Raw genomic sequence first — 21189 nt, 5'->3', positions numbered from 1 at the left:
ACACCTGTGGCAGCAAATAGGGTGGTCTACAAAATGGTCTGTTCTGCTCACTACCATTCAAACATGTTGAAAAGCAGCCCTGACAATTGCTTTGTGTTTGGGTGATGAAAATTTAGTCAGCTTCTGGGATTTTCCTATTATGAATGATAGTGAATCCCTCTGTGCCAAAATATTTAGAAGCATTATTTTTGGACTGAATGAAATTGTGAAAGAAAGGTGTGAGTAAGTACAACAGATATAATGGAGAAACAGACACACTCTTTAACTTCTCAACTGAACTAAAGTTGCCATGCCCACTCCATAGAATGCAGACTAGAAAGTTATGTTCCAATTTCCAAAAACTTTCCTTTGGGTAGGCAACTCGAGGAAGAGAAGAAGAGCTAAAATGAGACAGAATGTCGTAATAAAAGAAGGTACAGTTGTGAGTTTCCAAGATCTGAGCAGAACTTACTGGAAAAGACAATCTTGCAAGCAAGGGGAAGCAGTAGGAAGAGGGAACAATCTAACTTAAGTTGCTGTTGGTTTGCAAAGTCTGAGCAGAATTTTTAATTATAGGACATTTTGGAGATCATTAACTCATATAGTCACCACATATCAGAGATGGCTTGATGGCACATAACAATGCTGGAGGTTTTTTAAAACCAACAGACACTTATATAGTGACAAGACAGATGAAATGGTTGAGATTCTTCTTAGGATATAGGCACCAAAGCTCTGCTAACATCAAGTAAGTCATTCCCAGCCACAAAGCAAAACAATGTAAATTCACTGCTTAAATGAGAGAGCTTCCAAATATTTGTTCTCTATCTTTCATTTTAATATTTTTACAACCACGGAATTCCTTTGCTAGCATGAATGCCTTTTTGGCCAGGGAGGAACTAAAAATTCAATTGGGTCCTGATTGACAGGTTCAAAATCCTGAGAGAATGTTTACCACAGACCACCACAAAGGCAGATAAGTGGATGCTGAATCAAGTCAAGCCTGAACTCCCACTAGGGCAAAGCTCAGTAAATTAAGGCTATCCTACCATGCAGATTTCCAAACAAGCTGGCCTGGCTTCTGGATGTTATGGAAGATAGCATCACAATCACCACCCTCCTCATATTGAGGTAAATAAGAATAATATGTTTTTTGTGTTATATGTTATATCCTATTTTAATTTTTTAATATCCAATTTTTTATCCTTTTATTTTAATTCATCATCTTGAGGCAGGTTATAATACAGCTTGATACTTTTTAAAAATAATTAGTTCATTTACATGAGGCCCCAAAGTAATTCTCAACAATAACTGTTCATTACTGTTATAAGTTACAATTGTAACTTTATGTTCCCATTTTACCAAGTAATAGAATAGGTACTGTTAGTCTTTTTGAAATACATATCAATCTTAAAAGCTGTTGACTCCTAGAAGAAAATACACCTAAGCAGGCCATGACAGCATTAAAAATAAATGCATATGTTGTTGTTGTTTAGTCGTGAAGTTGTGTCTGACTGTTCATGATCCCATGGACCACAGCATGCCAGGCCCTCCTGTCTTCCACTGCCTCCTGGAGTTGGGTCAAATTCATCTTGGTAGCTTCGATGACACTGTCCAACCATCTCGTCCTCTGTTGTCCCCTTCTCCTCTTGCCTTCACACTTTCCCAACATCAGGGTCTTTTCCAGGGAGTCTTCTCTTCTCATGAGATGGCCAAACTGTCGTAGCCTCAGCTTCAGGATCTGTCCTTCCAGTGAGCACTCAGAGTTGATTTCCTTCAGAATGGGTAGGTTTCTTCTCCATGCAGTCCAGGGGACTCTCAAGAGTCTCCTCCAGAACCACAATTCAAAAGCATCAATTCTTTGGCGGTCAGCCTTCTTTATGGTTCAGTTCTCACTTCCATACATCGCTACTGGAACAACCATAGTTTTGACTATGAGGACCTTTGTCGGCAAGGTGAGGTCTCTGCTTTTTAAGATGCTGTCGAGGTTTGTCATCGCTTTCCTCCCAAGAAGCAGTCGTCTTTTAATTTCGTGGCTGCTGTCACCATCTGCAGTGATCATGGAGCACATGTACAGGCTGTATTTTTAAAAAAATATAAATATACTGGTAGTATAAGAAAGACAGAACCCAGAGCCTTTTTAAGGGCAGCACAGGGGGCATTGCCATGCCTCTCAGATATGAGAATGTCTCAACACATGGAGGGAGCCAAATAAACACTGGAACAGCATCCAATTATTTTATTTCAGAGTTCCACTGACTTATGCTCCATTAACCAAATGGTGAAAAAATAATAATTCCGACTGTACTGGTAGTGCCTTTTCTGCATGATGGCACCTTAACATGGTGCTGTGAAATCCAGCTCTTTCTGGAAAATAAAGCAAAGAGCTCTAAGAAGGAGGCATCTGGGAGGACCTTCAAATGAAAGTTCTACCTCTCAGATTCTTAAAAAGGCCCTGGTACAACTACAATCTGCAGTACACTGGTGCCTCGCTTAACAATTACCCCGCATTATGACGAAATCGCTGTACGACAATCTTTTTGCGATCGCTATTGCGATTGCAAAACAATGGTCTAAATAGGGTTTTTTCGCTTTGTGATGATTGGTTCCCTGCTTTGGGAACCGATTCTTCGCAAAACAATGTTTTTTTAACAGCTGATCAGCGGTTTCAAAATGGCCATCGGGTGCTTAAAATGGCTCCCTGCTGTGTTTAGGGATGGATTCCTCGCTATACAGGGAGCGAAAATGGCTGCCGTATTGAGGATCTTCGCTGGACTGTGAGTTTTTACCCCATTGGAACGCATTGAACGGGTTTCAATGCGTTTCAATGGGGTTTTTAATTTCATTTCACGATGTTTTTGCTTAACGGCGATTTTCCTGGAGCGGATTATCATCGTTAAGCGAGGCACCACTGTATTACTTTTCAGAACACAGTTGATCTTTTACACATTAGCTGGCAGAATCACAAGCTACTATCCTTGTCATTTTGAGTGACAAAGTAACTTACTCTACTATTTGCTTCTTTATTTTCAGGTTTCTCATTACTTCTTGTTTTCATTATGTAAGGTGGTGGATGGAGAATGTGTTCTATTTATTACTGGAAAATAAGGTTCTCCTGCCACTTGCAGAGGCTCGGGCCTGTCTCTGCTGCTCTGAAGGTGACTTTCCTTGCAGTCCAGCAAGTGTGGGAGGCAGCTGCCTACACTGTGGAGTGCCTAGTCCTTTCTATTAACCCAAATGATTGACATCTCCTTGTGTTACAGGAAATATGGGCAGTTGCCTTCTGTAATCCAGAAGAATAAGTGGCATAGGTATTTTATGTGCGTAAGAGGCATGGACGCTCTTTCCCCCTTCTCCAATGCCTTTTGCTTTTGATGCACAAGAATAGGGCTTGTGCCAGCAAAGACAAGTCATTGTCCCAGAGCATACTTCACCACACTGATTAATCAGACCGCTTTCAAAGAAATGTAGTTGGTACAGAAAAGCCAGGGTGAAAAGTTTTGATTATGATCTGTCTCCCCCACTTTCTTTTCAGATAAAGGAGAACTTACAGCTCATTCCTCATCAGTTAAAGACTTTCATCATCCAGGCTCTTTTATCAGTAAATACAGGCTGTCTACAATCACCTAAGTAGTTATTAAAATACTCTTCTCTATTTGTAGAGCCCACTCTATCATAGTTACCTCAACAATTACAATTAACAGACCAAGTACTACATTGCATAAAGCAACTGAATGGTATTTGATTAATACTGGCCTCATGAACAATTTGTCCCTCTACTTCTTTTCAAACCGTCAAAATTATCATTGCAGTTTTCTACTACTGTTAAGAAAACTTTATCAAAGACAGCCTGAGAAATGGGGAAATGAATGTGTGCATAATGCACAATTTAATGGACTATGGTGTATATATTAAATACAATTCAGCTCTTTAAAAAACCTCTGATTTATGAATATGGGATACTGTGATTCTGTATCCATGAATCAAAACACTTGGAAATGACCAAGTATTACTGCACGATATCGTGCCCACATTGCCAGCAGGAAAAAGGATGCCAAACTTTACATAGCAAAAGACAGTCTGAATGTTGACAACACCAATAGCATCAGTCAAGATGATACTCTCTTGTGCTCAGTAACATTTACAGGGATTTTGATCACTTTGTGGCTCCAAGCAATAGATACCAAGAGAACATGTTAAATAACAGTTGTGACTATTACTTTGTGTTTGAGTAAGAAGCAAGGTTGGGAGGGACGTGGTGGCGCTGTGGGCTAAACTGCAGAAGCCTGTGCTGCAGGGTCAGAAGACCAGCAGTCGTAAGATCGAATCCACGCAACGGAGTGAGCTCCCGTTGCTTGTCCCAGTTGCCACCAACCTAGCGGTTCGAAAGCATGCAAATGCAAGTAGATAAATAGGGACCACTTCAGTGGGAAAGTAACAGTGTTGTGTGTCTAAGTCGCACTGGCCATGTGACCATGGAAGATTGTCTTTGGACAAAACACTGGCTCTATGGCTTGGAAATGGGGATGAGCACCGCCCCCTAGACTCGAACATGACTGGACAAAAATTGTCAAGGGGAACCTTTACCTTTACCTTTAAGAGGCAAGGTACCCTCTAACTTTCAGTTCCACTGGGTGGGGCTCCATTTCTCTCACACGCATCTTTGCTTCTGTGAGTGTGTGCACAACTCTGCCCCCCCCATGCACTGAGTTCCATTGCAAGTGGAACCTAACACAATTGCTGCACTGAAGGGGAAAACAGCTGTGCGGAGGAAGGCAGAGGCACGAACATCCAGCTTAGAGGGAACCATGGTAATTGATGAAAAAATGAGTTAATTTCTGAGATTTCCCCCTGCTTAGTGTCTCTTTGTGCATGGTACAGACAGAGCACAAGAGGGTATTCTATAGACCATCTTAACTGTTGCCATTGTTGTATTTCTTTAACTTCTGAACTTTAAAACTTATAAGTTTTTGTTTGGGCTAAACTCATTTTTATAATTGCCGTAAACAATGCTGATTTGCTCTGCCAGCACAAGGTTGTTGTGCTGGCAGAGCAAATGATTTTTTATATTATAATCACAAATTCAATCCCATTGCAGTATAGCACACCTCATTGCACATTCCTTTTATAACAACATAAAAGGAATTCTGAGTTCTCAAAGCAAATTATAGTTCTTTATATAAGCAACCCTAAGTGCTCACTGGAAGGACAGATCTTGAAGCTGTGGCTCCAATACTTCGGCCATCTCATGAGAAGAGAAGACTCCCTGGAAAAGACCCTGATGATGGGAAAGTGTGAAGGCAAGAGGAGAAGGGGACGACAGAGGACGAGATGGATGGACAGTGTCATCGAAGCGACCAACATGAATTTGGCCCAGCTCCGGGAGGCAGTGGAAGACAGGAGAGCCTGGCGTGCTGTAGTCCATGGGGTCACGAAGAGTCAGACACAACTTAACGACTAAACAACAACATATAACCACAAATAATCTATATGCATGATATATGCCATCTGTGTTCAAACAACTCTGTCCCTGCACATCCAAAACATCCCTCTGGCTTTTATTCATATGTGCTAAAAATGTATCATATATTGGTGTACAACTGATAGTTTATTTTATCCAGTCTCCGTGGTGCAGATAGGCCCACTAGTTCATATTTTTCCCAAACCTGCCGAGTGTCATGACTCCTTACCTTAATCTTCCTTAGGCTTCTAAATGTTATGCTTTATCAAACAAATTCCACAAATATTGATGTAGCAGGAGGGTGCCACCTCTGAAGACTCAGGGGGCATTTTGCTCTCCTGTGGGTCTTGCTGGGTTGTGCTCCCAAAGCCTGATTTTAAAAAAAATATATCCCAAAGTGACAAGCTTTCTGCTCCCCAGAAGCTTTGTGGAAATAATTTCCTATTTAAATCTATTTTGCTTCTGAGAGTGTTTTCAGCCAATAAAATAAAATAAAATAAAATAAATACTTTTTTAAGTAACAAGAAGTGACAAGCTGTGCTCCCTAGGACATTCTTTTGGGTGGTAGTGGGCTAAAACAGGCCGAGAGAAGAGGATGGAGAATTTTTTTTAGTATAACAAATTGTTTCTCTTCAGAAATGTAAAATAACATAAATGTTGCTGTTGATTGCCATGAGTTGAAAATACCTTTTAAAAAAACTTGTGGCAAGCATTGAGCTTCTGTAGGGCAGAAAGGCCAGCCAACATAGGGATGCAGGATTGTGTTGTTTGCACATTGCCATTGTTTAAGCAGTAATTTCCATGGTGAGAACCAACTCTTTGCTTGCACAATCAAAACACTTGCACCAATGGCATGACTCATGATTCAACTTTACTGTCCTGGTAGAACTTTTTTCATAGAAGAAGATAAAACAGATCCCACTCTGTATATGTCTATTTAAAAACGTCTATGTTGATAGTGGATGGCAACTTTTGCAATGTCTTTTTCTTACTTAAGAAAGCTGAAGTCAGTAATGGGAATTACTGTGAGCCTTTATATAGTTCACCAGAGTGTATTTGAGCAGAGTTGATTTATCCTTCCATAGAGTTACATGGATGGAGAGGTCTCTGCCAAAGTCCTCTCTTTAGTTCAACTATGAAAGGTGCCGCAACTTTCTCTTATACCGAACTCGGCAATCCTATAGGAGCTTGGCTCAAAGATCCAGTGGCCTTACAATTAAATTTCCCTATAAATGGGATGAAGCAAAAGGTGTAATAAGATCCTTTAAAAATGCTGGCAGTGCAGTGTTAATTACAACAAAAAGCATTTAAAACATTTTCTTACATCCAAAGTGACTTTTCTTGCTTTCAAGCAAGCCACAATTGGCTGTTGATCTACTACTGTTATTACATTATCTTTCCCTCTCTCCAGCGGTACACAGGGCAGAAGCCCAAACAAGATGAATGACTTTGTAATTCAGCTAAAAGGCTTCTGTGGTTTTCAGCCATCAGTATTTCCACCTCCCAGCTGTTAGCATCCTGAAATCTGATGCCCACAACTATTGCCTAACTTGCACTTAATGATACTTACATTTAAATGGAATGTTCATTTCAATACATGGCACTCATCATCTGCTTTAAACTACATCTCTGTACATATCTTCCTTTGGATGGAATTTTGGAGCTTAGGCGTTGCACACAGGCAAGCTATGTGAGAGTGACAAGAGTTGTGCCTCTTGGTTGTATATGGAATGTCAAAACAATGTGAACAGCAAGAGGGTTACACAAGGAAAGTGTACCAATTAAAGGCATTCCTGGTGTGAACTCTTTTATGAAGGTAGAAGAAGACATGACAATAAACAGCTGACCATTAGGTTTATTTGCAAAGATGCTTCTACAGTAGCTTCCAAGACGATTTACTGGGCAGGGATTCAGGCGGTCCAAAACATCTGAATGACCAACGTTTGAGAAGCACAGCCTTAAAGGACACCCATGAGGCTTGCACAAGAATGAGCTGTAGCAGTTTTAAATTAGGCTTTCAGGGCATAGTCCTGTCTGATACAAAGAATGTTATGGAGGCTTCAGGAGTTATAATTCTCTAGTTATAATCTTCCCTTATACAACAACTTCTACTTTTTTTCTTAAAAGCACAGAAAACCCATTAATGAGAAAAACAGAAACACTGCAGAGTGCTTTCTAAATCCAAGCATCTCCATCTGGGAACATATTTTTCTAAGCCATTCTCTCCTTTCTGCATTAACCTTGTGCTAATGTAAAAACAACATATTAGTCCTGGAATGGGCAGAGTGAGACCCTCTAGATTTTGTTGCACTACATCTACCAGCATTCCTCACCCTTGGCCATACTGGCTAGAGCGGATCTGAGTTGCAATTTGATAATATCTATAGAGCCATGCTTTGCCCACCCTGTACTAGCCTGGGGGACAACCTGGTCAGCTTGGCCTTGTGATCAAAGCCTACATCTCAGCATAATCCCCACAGCTGACACTCAAACTGCTGGCCTGGCTGCTGCTCCACCTCTTGGACCGCCACCTTGTCAGGTCTGAAAGGGAGACTACAGGGGGAAAATGACAGGACAGATTAGAGAAAGAGCTTCTACTACCTCTTCGTCGTCGTTGTTTAGTCGTTTAGTCGTGTCTGACTCTTCGTGACCCCATGGACCAGAGCACGCCAGGCCCTTCTATCTTCCACTGCCTCCCGGAGTTGTGTCAAATTCATGTTGGTAGCTTCGATGACACTGTCCAACCATCTCATCCTCTGTCATTTCTCCGCTTGCCTTCACACTTTCCCAACATCAACATCTTTTCCAAGGACTCTTCTCTTCTCATGAGATGGCCAAAGTACTGGAGCCTCAGCTTCAGGATCTGTCCTTCCAGTGAGCACTCAGGGTTGATTTCCTTTAGAATTGATAGGTTTGTTCTCCTTGCAGTCCAGGGGGCTCTCGAGAACCTCCTCCAGCACCACAATTCAAAAGCATCAATTCTTCGGCGGTCAGCTTTCTTTATGGTCCAGCTCTCATTTCCATACATTACTACAGGAAAAATCATAGCTTTGACTATTCGGACTTTTATTGGCAAGGTGATGTCTCTGCTTTTTAAGATGTTGTCAAGGTTTGTCATCACTTTTCTCCCAAGGAGCAGGCGTCTTTTAATTTTGGGGCTGCTGTCACCATCTGCAGTGATCATGGAGCCCAAGAAAGTAAAATTTGTCACTGCCTCCATATCTTCCCCTTCTGTTTCCCAGGAGGTGATGGGACCAGTGGCCATGATCTTAGTTTTTTGGATGTTGAGTTTCAGACCGTTTTTTGCACTCTCCTCTTTCACCCTCATTACAAGGTTCTTTAGTTCCTCCTCACTTTGTGCCATCAGAGTGGTATCATCTGCATATCTGAGGTTGTTGATATTTCTTCCAGCAATCTTAATTCCAGTTTGGGATTCCTCCAGTCCAGCCTACCTTTTAACTCACTTGTATTATCTTGCTAGGCATCAGTGAGAATTTGAATGCAGCGGAGTCTCTGTTTCTCTTACCCCAATCTCAAATGCAATGGTATTGCAGGGAAACTAGCCTTTATTTGTTTGGAACATTTGTACATAACCAGAAGTAATTCTCTGAAAGAGAGGGTCAGCAAACCTTTTCCGTCAATGTTTCAACAGCAGCCATTAAAAAAATTGACCTCTTTGCTTCAAGGGAGGCTCTGATGATAAGACTATAAAGATCTATTTATGTTCAAAGGGAAAAGCCATCAAAACAAACACATCCAATGCAGCTAATAGCACAATGTAAGATAGAAAGCAGATTGTCTGCAAGTACTGGCTACAAATTTCCTTAATTATGTCCTTGGAGATACTGGATATATATCAGCCAGAAGTCCACATATACCTGCTGTCTGTTTTGGTTTTAGTAGGCCCTGTTTCTCAGGTATTAGGGGTGAAATCCATCAATCATGCTTGTGTTCCATTTCTCAGAATCTCACAGGCATTCATGTTCTGCCCTGGTTCCATATCAGGTTGCAAGAATTTTTCCTTTCAGAATAGAAATCGGTATTTCTCTACACATTTTTTTCAGAATGCTCATGTCTGTGCACATTTTTCTTTGTACACATTTTTCTTTACCCACATTTTTCCAATCTGTATATCACAAGGTGTTCCTTGTTTCCTTGCAAGGGCTGGGCAGTGTGGGACAGATAGTTCCATAGGCAAATACAAACCAGGATATTTCCTTTTAGATCCATATTCTCAGATTGTGCCTGAGTAGTTTGTGCATCTTTCTAGCCTTTGTTGAACCTAGAAGGACTGCCTAAGGGTTTGCCTCAGTTCTTTCACTGCTAATATGGGGAGACTGCAGGCAAGGAGCTGTCAAGTTGGTTTCTTTCCATCACAGCTACTCTTTAACAGTCCTTCCCTAGCTGCATCTCTCTTTAAGTCTCTAATACTGCAAATTTTACTGGAACACAGGGTTTATTTACAAAGAAACACACTACCATTTCCTTTTCAGCATAACAGGTATACTTCAAACACCCCTTTCCATTTTAAATCCTCGTATAGACAAAGACCAAGACAAAGAATTATACAGTTAATATGTTAATTGAATAGCTGGTTGCACTTTCTATTAAAGGTTGATGCAGGTCCATGTTTCCTGCATGCCTTCATCACATTTCCTTCCACAGCCTTAACCTTCCACTGTCCCTCTATAGAATCCAAATATGGTGTTGATCTACGGTACTTTATTCTCTAAATGTGCTCTTTAGATTACTTAATGTCCTCATGTGCCCTTAACAGGTTTAGATTGTCCTTATTGGAAATACATAAGCTTTCAGGAATTCATTCATTCTGCAGCCTTTCCCCTACATATGGCCAAAACCCTATTGCATAGCTATGCAAATAACGTAACTATTGGCCCCAAGTTAAGAAATCACCAGAGACATAATCAGTTGCATGGTGAATGACTTTTGCTGGATTTCAGCCAATATCTACACTGATTTCATAACTTAAGGCACTTTGCCTCTAAAAGTGACACTGTTTCTATTATCCCAAGGTACCTAGACATGAATTATGGGGCCATTGTGTTATGTTAGAAAAGCTGTACGTTTTCAAAGAACGTACATAGCTGTACGTTTTCAAAGATTTTCCTCCCAAAATCCACCTTCCTACAGAAAAACAAAACTTTCGGTTTAATTTGTATGATCTATTGTATGTAGCTTTGACAACCCTTTCAATCTATAATTATTTCTGATTTCTTACGTAGCTATGACAGCACCTCCATTTGTTGCTAAATTCTCCATTTTACGTTCTGTTAGTCTCTTTAATATACTGTACTCTTTGCTTCCTAGTAATCAGGAAGTGGAGAATGGGATATTCTGAGTATCTGCCACTTCCATATCAATAGATAATAGAAATCTGTCTAGAGATTTACATGTTTACTATTGGCACAAGTAGAAATGTGAAGCACAATCCTATATGTGTCTGCTTAGATCTGAATTCCATGTTCATCAATTGGTCTTACTCTTAGGTGAATGTAGGAGTGCAGCCTTTGTTTTTATTACTTTCCTAAATCCAGGTAAACTTTAGAGAACAATATTATTAAACAGATGGAAGAATGAGATAAATCCTTACTCAAGATTCTTATATTCTCTCCTGTACTCTCTAAATTGCTTTTCATCTACAACATAAATGCAAATATGCTTATTTCCCACCTGACACTTGCATACATTTGTGGCAGAGTGTCCCTGCTTAACCTTCTGTTCTTCAGATGGCACCTTCTTCCTGTATCTCTTCCAAGGTAATGAACTACAGTTTATAGACCCAAGATCAGTGTTCACTGAATAAACTATTATTTACAATTTATTTCATTGTACAGTGGTGCCTCGAATAGCGAGCGCTTCGAATAGGGATAAAATCGAATAGCGATTAGTTTTTCAGGGCATTTTTGCGCTTCTATTAGCGATGGTCCCTATGGGCGATTTTCGATTAGCGATAGTTTAAACAGCCTCCTGTTCGCTACAGTACAGTACAGTATTTTAAAAATGTTCTTGCACTCACCGGCCCCCGGGGGCTGAGGGCTGGCGGCCTCGGAGCCGTCACTGTGGGCTGAGAGCTTGTGGAGGGCGGGCGAGCGGGGCCCCGGTGCTGATGGTGCTGGGGGGGCCTGTCGCCGGGCGGCGGCAGGGGAAGGGCCCTGGCGCGGCTATGCGCCTGGCTCCCCGTCTCCCACTCCACCTCCTCCTCTTCCTCCGAGGAGGCAGCGGCAGGCGCTCATGCCCAGGCCGGCGGCGAGCGACGCTTTGGCCGGCTCGCTCCTCCCAGGGCGGTGGCGGCCACCCATCTCCCGGCGGCCCGGCAGGGCCTCCTCCGGCTCTGGCTCCTCCTGGCGGCGCTGGGGGTCGAGGGAGGAGAACAAAGGGACCCGCCGGGCGCCCCTTGGCAGGCAGGGACGGGCAGGCGGGCGGGTGGCTGTGACACTCCTTCTGGGCTGGCTGGCTTCCTCCTCCTTCCTCGCTCCCTCTCTGGCTGGCTTTGTTCTGACTCTTCTTTTATTGTTGATTCCCCCCCCCATTGAGATGCATTGAATAGGTTTCAATGCATTTCAATGGGGGGACCGCGTTTTGATTAGCGATGTTTCCCATGGAGATTTTTGAGTAGCGACGGCAATTCATTCCTATTGGAACGGATTAGCCGGCTTTCAAAGCATTTCAATGGGAAACTGCGTTTTGAATAGCGATGAAATCAAATAGCAATGTTTTTTGCGGAACGCATTAACATCACTATTCGAGGCACCACTGTATTTGGTTGTAGTTGCAGGTTGGTTGTTTCTTCTCTTTTATATGAATATTGTGTGAAGCATGATTATAATCATCAAACATCAGTATTGTTTTAAAAATGATTACAAGATAATCAAGCTATTGGGTTAAACAAGTAGCAGATCTCTCATTTTAAAACACTTATCATGGTAAAAGCTAAAGGGTGCATTTGAGCTGTCCAAATAAGATTTTGAAGGAATTATATTTAACACAAGGGTAGATGAAATTAAACTATCCACGAAAATATTGTGAGCACAGTATAGCTCTGATATAGTTTCACCAGAACTTCAGCTTCCAGTATCCACAAAATATTGCTTCTTCTTGAATATATCCCCAAACACGATCCAAAGTATAGCTGAACCATAATTGGTTTCAGAGAGAATCCAGTGAATTTTGTTTCATAATACTTGGCAGTTTGGATTGCTATCTTTTCACCTTTGACAGATAACCTTTAACAACCACAAGCGGAAAGAATACCACAGGTAGCATATGACTAAAACTTTACCTGTTAAATTTCTGTCATTGGCAAAAGAAGAAACGCTTATGTTGTTTACAAGACCCAAATCTTGAAGGCTTCAGCATCATCTGCAGCAAGTTTTTTTGTAACTGCATGTCAGTCAACACTGATGGAGAAGCTTGAATTTAGCAACAAATGGAGGTACTGTCATGGCTGCATAAGAAATAATCTTACTATATGCTTTTGAAAAGAGGCAAGTTGTCTGTTGAAGTGTAGCATCTGTCAGCAGGGCAACCTTCAACATAACTCTCATTTTATAGAGAACAAATCTACAAGAACACGTCTGATTTGATTCCAAGCTCAACATCATGGCAGGTATTTTTAAAGATTTCTTACGCAGGGCCCACATCTTTTACATGGGGCATAGACTACATTTCTATGTAGAACAACATAGGTAGTTTTATAGCCTGTGATGCATCTCTCATTTTATCTGTGGCTGTTTGCCTGTTTAAAGACCTTTGATCTCACCACATGTATTAATATGGATAAACTTTGTGTGCAAGGCTTTCCTTTAGGCTTGGGGTGGGGAACATCTGACCCTTCTAATGTTCTTGGATGAAAGTACCACCAAACCTAGAGAGATCAAAATTCTATTTAAATTAACAATTCTGATTTTAAAAAACCAATGATTTTTTAAAAAAATCTGTTCTGATGGAAAGTCCTACTGAACTCATCTACAATGAGTTCTGGATAATTTATACAGCATAAAGTCACATACAGTAGGACTCAACCCCAGGTACAAATGGACTGTAACTAGAGATGGCAATGATTCACAATTTTGATGAGTCATCCTGCTTCACGAGTTGTCAAAAGTTGACGACTCACGAAGCACAAAGTTGTCCCATGAACCGACAAATAACAAATTTGTAGATTTGTGGGGGGTTACTAAAAAAAACACAAACCCCTCCCCCCTCACTGCCATGTCACCCCCTCCACCCCCCAATACAAAGGAAAAAAAGCCATCCAATGGCTTTTCCATTCTGCCCACCGGCCCGCCGATCAGCTGATTGGCAGGCTGATAGGCAGCCATCCACCACCCATAAGCTACCCCCACCCCTTCCTTAAAGCAGGCTAAGGGAACCCAGACTGCCCTTTGCAAAGATGGCAGCAGCAGCTTCCCTCCCCTAAATGATCTCTAGTCACCAACAAAATAAGAGCAGACCGAAATCATTTTGATACTCTCTTTAATCCTACCATGTTTCTCGGTCATATTGATACTACCAGTCAAAAAGCATTGTGTACCTCTTCCGCCTCTGTGGGTTCTTCTTTTCCAGTAAGTAAATAGATAGGGAAAGCAGTTACAAGCAGATGTCACCTGAACCTCCTGCAAAACTTTGGTAATGTGCACAATTTCAGGATAAACCCATATCTGAAAGAACAGCTAGTTATCTGATAGTTGAGTCATGGCAACTGGACTTTTCTTATTAGGCTGAAACACTTCACTGCTCACCCAAGTAGACTGAAGAAGCTAATTGGATGAGTAGAAATATGTTTCAACCTAGTTCAGAAAGAAGTCCAGTTACCATGACTCAACTTCCAGATAACCTCACCTGGATGACTGAGAATCTTCACTGATGCAATACCTTGTTAGCTTGGGCAGTTTTTTTTTTCCAAATGCAGTCTCAGCATGGCTCAGTGAATGATGAAAGGCAATGGGGTATTTAGTTCTTTGATTGTCTGGAAGGCCATAAGCTGCTCATTGGTGTTACAGGACTAGTAATTTGAAGTTCTTCAGTACAAATCTATAATTCACTATAAAAGAAAGTCAGCCTGAAATCAAAAGGCTTACACGTGTTTGTTTTGCATTCATCAAGTTGACTTCATTAACTTTATATCCTGTTCACTCCCACAAGACAGGATGCTTACCTATAAGTGTGGTTCTTTAAGTGGACTCTTAGGACAGATTCCGTTATGAAAAAATAGAAGACCATCAAACCTGTACGAAGCGCCATCACTACTATGCAGCAGTGTAGTATGAGGTCACCTACGGATCTACTGTGAGCAATAAAACTTGGTAGGTAAGTGCATGTAAACTATTCCCTTCTGTTTTGACAATAAGCTCATACAGGGTGTAATGGGCAGCCAAGACATCACCTGTCTGTCACAGCTGGGCAGTGAGTCATCAGCCAATGGTGTGATGGAGGGTGGAACTTAAGGGGAGGAGCTAGTATAAAAAGGGGGGGGTTGAAGCGTGTGTGACAGAAGAGATGAGGTTTTGAGCTGAGAGTTTAAAGTGATGAGGAGTTATAGTGAGTGAGAGAGCCTGTCAGTGTGAAATAGTCTGTGAGAGCCAGTGATTTATTTACAGTGATTGACTTATTGATTCTTTACCAATGATTTACTATTTTTATTTCCTGTAATCAATAAACCAGTTTTTTTGTTTTTCAAAGTTACACTTGTCCTTCGCTTGATTTTCAAGGATAAGTTGGTGGCAGCAGAGTTTTAAAGTAAAGTAGCAACCACTCTTTTAGGTTTGAGGGTGGCTGTTACACAGGGTATCCTTAAAAAATAAAGACTCTTCATAGGTTCCAATATTTTATTGAATATATCAATCTATCATAACTGATTACAAAGTATATTAAAATTCATTCATCTTAAATGCATTGAAATAAAACTTCTATCGAAAACTAAATTGAGAATGTGAAAAAAATGCTGAAGGACAAATGACACAGATAAACTCCAACACATACACATTATTTCATTGACAGATTGCAGTAGTGTGAGAGCCAACCAAGCCAAGCAATTTTCTACTCCCCCCCGCCGTACTTTTGAAAGACCTGAAAAGTGCCAAGAACCAAGGCCACAAAAGACACTTAGAATGCACATTGGGATATGTTAATGCTGTCATCTGAGGCTTTTTAGAGTTAGATAAAACACCTTAAAAAAAGAATGAGCAGAAAATACCAGTTTGAAGGAGGGAGAAAAGAAGGAATGTTCATATATATAATCAAGATGGATTTGCAATCAGAAGATGGCACTTGATCACAACCCTCTTAAAGTATCTTCCAGAGAAGAGTCGTACAGCACACACAGTTTGAAAAGATTAATACCCAGTGGTGTATTGGAGATGAATGGTTCAGCATCCTGGGATAATCTTCATCCCTGGACCATTTTCTGCCCACTGGAAGAAGTCACACTGCTTCTCCTTCCCCAGAGGGCACACAAAGAAATTCTTTCCATTATTAGGGCCGATCTTCAACACTGTCCTCATAATGCAGCGCTTCGCATGATTGCAGAAGGGAAAATGATGGTCTGCCCACTGTAGAGAGAAATCATTCTCCTTTAGCATCAGATGCTGTAGACACGTTCCACTTTTAGACTGGTGGCAAGAAAATCTGCTTTAATTTGGCCAGGTAGGTGGCAACCAATAATAATCAAGGTAAACTGCTTTCTCTCAAATTTGCCGTGTTTCATTTCCCGCACTCTACTGGCTTGACTCAGTGGGAGGACAGGTTTTTTTTAAAAAGATACTTATCTCACTTTGGAAGCAACGTGAGTTTAATTTACACAAGTAAAGTTCTGATCGCCCATGGCTGCAAAACAATCGACCAAACTCTACCATCGTTTCATTTCAGAATCTGAAGGTTAAAATGACACTACTGCATTAGTTAACATACAACATAGCAGAGACCATTGTCCCAGCTGAGCTAATGGAGAATTAAAACAATGAATTGGACCTTGCCCACTGTATGTGATAACCAGACCAATGCTTGCTCAGATATGAGGACCATACTTTCCACCGTCAAAACTTAAATTTAGCACATAAAAGAAAATAAAAAACTTCTACCAACATCTATAACCTCCATTCTTCCAACCCTGAGCTCAGGTTAGCTAGAAAGTCTAAAAAGGATGCTAAAACATGATGTACACAGGATGTGATCTAGTGGGCTAGTCACATGAGGTTCAAAACTATGAGATGCATTTAGAGCAGTGGTTCCCAGTCTTAGGTCCCCAAAAGTTCTTGGACTAAAACTCCTGAAAGCCTTCACCACTACCTGTGCTGGCTAGGATTTCAGGGAGTTATATGAAGACTATATGGGGACCCGGCGTTGTGAACAACTGATTGTTCAGTGATACCTACCCAGCCACACTGGGTAGGTATCACTTTTCAGACTTATTAGCGACATCAAGGGGTAGTCCAGCTTCGCCTTCTACCTACTTACATATGGCAGGAATTTAGGAAGAAGGTTTTAGAGCTCTTCCCATATTTTCTGCAGCGGTCATGTGCTCAACAGCCAGCCACCAAGACAAAATACAACTGCTGTAAGCTTTTCTCTCATTGCTCTTTCTATTATTGCTAAGCTAACAGTGATGTATATTATTCAGGGGCACAGGCACATGCAGTTTTCTACCTACAGTCCCTGTTACCACAGCCATTGTTTAGGGATTTATGGGATTTGTCGTCAAAATACATTTGGAAGACTGAGGTATTAAAAAATGGAAGAAGTGAAGGACACGCAAGTGAGAGGAGAGACTTCAATGCAATACGCACATGCAAAAAAAGCACCAGATAAAGGAACTGTGACCCATTTAAAGGTTCTCTGGTACTAGCCCTCCCCTTTTAGACAAAGGTTTCTCCAGGAAGTTCTAAGTACTACAGTTAAAGGATGGAGAAATTTTGCTACAACTCTCAAAATGCCATTTAGTATGGCCAACAGAAATGGATTATGGGAGTCGTAGTTCAAAATAGCTAAAGATCAAAAAGTTCCTGCATCCCTACCATAAATGCTCAGTTGAAGAGATGAAAGTGGACACATGGGAGAAGAATCCTGCTGTAAACTCCCCCTCCTTCATCAATTCAGCCAAGCAGCAGAAGCAGAAATTGCTATTTTATGCAAAAGTGGTTGCTACCATGGATTGCCTGCTTGAACTCCCAGGGAAATAGAGAAAATGCAAAGCTCATTGTCTATAATGTAAATGAATAGACAAATATTCATAATCCTTTGTGCTAAAACTGGAAAAGTGAGTGAAATCCATAAGCATTCAGGGTTAGAAACTGATTTGCACCCTTCAAGATTGATGGTAAAACTTACTACAGTCTCACGTACTTCAAAATAGTCACATCGGGCTTCTCCAGATAAAGGACAAGCAAAAAATTGCCTGCCCTTGTTTTCTCCGTCCTTCCTCACGATGCGAAGAACACAGAAACGGTTGTGTTTACTGCAGCGAGGGCTGCCAGCATTTAATGTACAAGAGCCATCTGTCATATTATCCGGAGGTGCTCTGTAATGACAGGTTACAAAATACACCCTGCATAATGTTAAATGCAATTAGTTTCAGCAGAGCCACCCCGTTTTACTTCCAAATTCACTTATTCTGCCTTCCTCCATGATCCACACAATCCTGCTCCTTTCACTCATATATGGATCAAAATACAGAATCTGGGTAACTGAAGGTGGGTGCCTTCTGTGCTCAAAATAAAATTGAAATATTCATTGGTGAATTTTTCAGCAGTTGAAATGAAATGCAAGTAGCAAATTTGCAGTTCCCCTTGGTTGCCTTGCCTCTTACTTCTATAAATGGCACTGTTTCAGCATTGCTAGCATAAATTCTGTGCCTTCATGTACTTTTAAAAGGAAGCGGGAGCAAAATGTACTAGAGATCCAATTCCCTTCAATTATATTCTCCCCCTCTGGAAAGCTATGATGAGCATCTTAAACCAGACCATTGGGATCTCTTCCTACTTGTCCACTTCAGAGACAATTTTTCATGCTCTTTGATCAAAGTTAGTTCAATGATCCGTCATATTCCACTAAGGAGGAAGTCTGACTGGTGGGGCAGAAAAATGAATTTTATGAAGGTGGTGTGGGAAGCATCACTTTCCTCAGAAATTAGCATCACCAGAATAGTCAGAGAGCAATTCTCAAATAGCTGGAGAGCAACCATCTGCCTCCAACACACAAAGACATCTTCTTGGTGTTTAATGTTTAAACTAGATTTATTCTGCTACTTTAGCAGGAGCCTGCCTTTTTTGGCAAGCATGCTACACGTCACATTCAAAAAGCATTAGACATCATCATTTTATTTTCATCCACATCAAGCAATGTATCTCCTTCTCTTGCTTTCATGTGGCTTGAGATTTTGCCCAACAAGTTGGGGAGCAAGCAGCACAGGAAACACTGGCATGTATATATTTCTTATTGTACCATGGAAAGACTCATGGGTCTTCTTTCTAAAGCCAGTAAGACCCAGCTGTAATTTGGTTCCATGACACATGGCAACTACCACCCTTCTCTCACCCGCCCGTGTTACCACTCTTCTGAAGAAAGGAAAATTACAGTGACTTTTTACAATAGCTGTTTTTCTATTTCTCTCCTGTTAAAATGGTGTGACTCATGTTGGACACAGCTAAGCTGAGCACTCTCGTGTCTGCTATAACAATATCCTCAAGAACAGGTTCATCCCCACATTTCTTATCATGATCTCTGCTATTTATATAGGTCAAAAAGAATATATGAACTTGAGTGAGAGATTAAAAAAGGTAACTCTCAGGAATCAGTGCAGTCTTTCTGGGTGTTCTGCAGAAGTCACTGTATTTAAACTTAAGAATCTCAACAAACTCTTACATTTCAGAAGGGAACCATCCTGTGTAATTATTGAATTGGAAACTACGAGCAATTCTGACACCATTGAACTACAGTTCAGTTGCTTCTAGGCGTGCATTACTCATGATCAAAAGGACCTGTTTCTCTTTAGCTACCTGTTTCTCCTGGTCAATCTTGCTGTGCTCGTTTGCCACATCAGTGCTTCATCTTATATCAAGCAGCCATCCTGATTGTGGGATTCTTGGTGCAGAAGGCCAAAAAAGTAACTTTTCTAAGCTCTGACACAAACACTGCTACATTCTTTGAGCACCTGATAAACTGGGCTTTGTGCCCCAACAGCTTAAACAGGGCCATCATTGAAGGCTGTTGAGGGAACTGCGCTAACAATCCTCCTTTTGTCATTATCAGTTTTAACAGTGAAAGAGGCTATCTGAAGAGTTTTGAGGGGACTGCTTTGTCTGGAGAGCCTCTCCACATAAGTAAGAACCCTGAATTTTCCATGTTCTGGCTCATATGAAAAGGCTACCCAGACAATTGAGCAACCTCATGTGTTGAAAACAGCAAATAAATGAGGCCAATGTGCTCCCTGAATATATTTCATATATAAACACCATATATTTAGATAATTTCTGCAGAAAGCTCTAGTGGGGCCGATCACTTGTATGTATCTTTTATGTATCTAGGTGGATATATTTAAAGGAGCTATGGGATACTATAAATACATTCCAGCTTTTTTAAAAATTGCATACTTTATATTGCTTGGTTTTAGTAAAAAATTCTAATTTTTTCAACTGGCTTTACAGGTTGAATTAGAGATGGGAGAAAAATGAAACATATCATATCGTGATTCTAAAACACACTAGACATATAATTCCTGTCCTCTTATCCTATATATATAATGTCCTCCCCGTTTGTACAGGAACATATTGTGTAAATACCCTTTGCCTTTTCTTCTGCTATCTTCTAGTTACCAATCTGTGCCTCACAACTGTCAATTTAATAAGCTGCCTGAACCACAAGCCACACAGTGGCATATAAGGACACAGCAATAGGCACAGTTGTTTTATGAGCTGGTACATGTTGTTATATTTTTATATTGATCCACATCAAAGGAAAGACATATTAAACTGAAAGCAAATGTTTTCCTATAAGCCCCATCCCGTCCATCAATTTCTAATTTCATATGTATGTTCAATGAGACACACTTTACAGAAACCTTATTTAGATCTAGAAATAGCAAACCTGCTTGTTAAATTCAAAGCGAAAGACCCAACGGAAGATGAATAATCAATCTTCTGTTTCTTCTGTGCCGGCTTTGAAGAATTATATTGATAGGAGAAAGGTCTTGGTGTATTTACTGTATTGTGATAAGTACTGTTATAATCATTTCTTGAAGAATCACACAGAGAGCTTCCATCTGGGGTGAGATTTTCACTTCCACGCTTTATCTGAACAGATTTACTAGCAAAATCTGTCAGTACCAAAGTTGTTGTTCCAAAGGCAGTCTTCCTGTTGATCTTAATTTCTGTCCTTGATTTTCCAAAGTTATTGCAGGGGTACTTGACTAGGTCACTGTTAAAAGGTGCTAAAGCTTCATTATTCGGAATGTTTTGAACTTCAAACAGATGGCAAGAAAGAAAAAATACAGTTAGCATATTCTTTGCACTACTGTTCATCCACTATGCTTTTGTCCTAAATTCACAGCATTGTACACATCACTAGGATAACAACAGGAGTGTGCTCAAACCAGCTGTAATAGTAAAAAATAAGCCCTGCCCAGGCATTTGCTTGAATGGGTGAAGGCTAGACAGAGGGTCAGAAAAAAAATGCAAGCATATTTCAATTCAAAAGTTGTTGCTTTAGCCAATCCCACCCTATTTGACCAGTTCCTC

The 21189-nt window shown here is 40.8% G+C and overlaps 1 protein-coding gene and 1 long non-coding RNA gene across 5 annotated transcripts in view; one reads left to right on the top strand and one right to left on the bottom strand.

Annotated features, from left to right (window-relative positions):
• The window catches only part of LOC144589399 (uncharacterized), a 1017889-nt gene that overhangs the window by 528986 nt on the left and 467714 nt on the right, over positions 1 to 21189 (top strand). The window lies entirely within an intron of this gene.
• NEIL3 (nei like DNA glycosylase 3) overlaps positions 15275 to 21189 on the bottom strand; it is a 36305-nt gene continuing 30390 nt past the window's right edge. For 3 of the 4 annotated variants that reach the window (XM_020803147.3, XM_020803166.3, XM_073001432.2), the window contains exons 8-10: positions 20540 to 20912; positions 17786 to 17975; positions 15275 to 16011 (exon numbers count right to left, since the gene is read on the bottom strand). In XM_020803147.3, the coding sequence (XP_020658806.3) occupies positions 15829 to 16011; positions 17786 to 17975; positions 20540 to 20912 (746 nt within the window). In that variant the 3' untranslated portion in view covers positions 15275 to 15828. The remainder of the gene's footprint in view (positions 16012 to 17785; positions 17976 to 20539; positions 20913 to 21189) is intronic. The other variant, XM_020803157.3, reaches the window with a different exon arrangement.

The sequence above is a fragment of the Pogona vitticeps genome, chromosome 5 (genome assembly GCF_051106095.1).
Source record: "Pogona vitticeps strain Pit_001003342236 chromosome 5, PviZW2.1, whole genome shotgun sequence".
Taxonomy (NCBI): domain Eukaryota; kingdom Metazoa; phylum Chordata; class Lepidosauria; order Squamata; family Agamidae; genus Pogona; species Pogona vitticeps.
The sequence above is the reverse complement of the archived record's forward strand: the minus strand, read 5'-3'. Positions and strand labels throughout refer to the sequence as shown.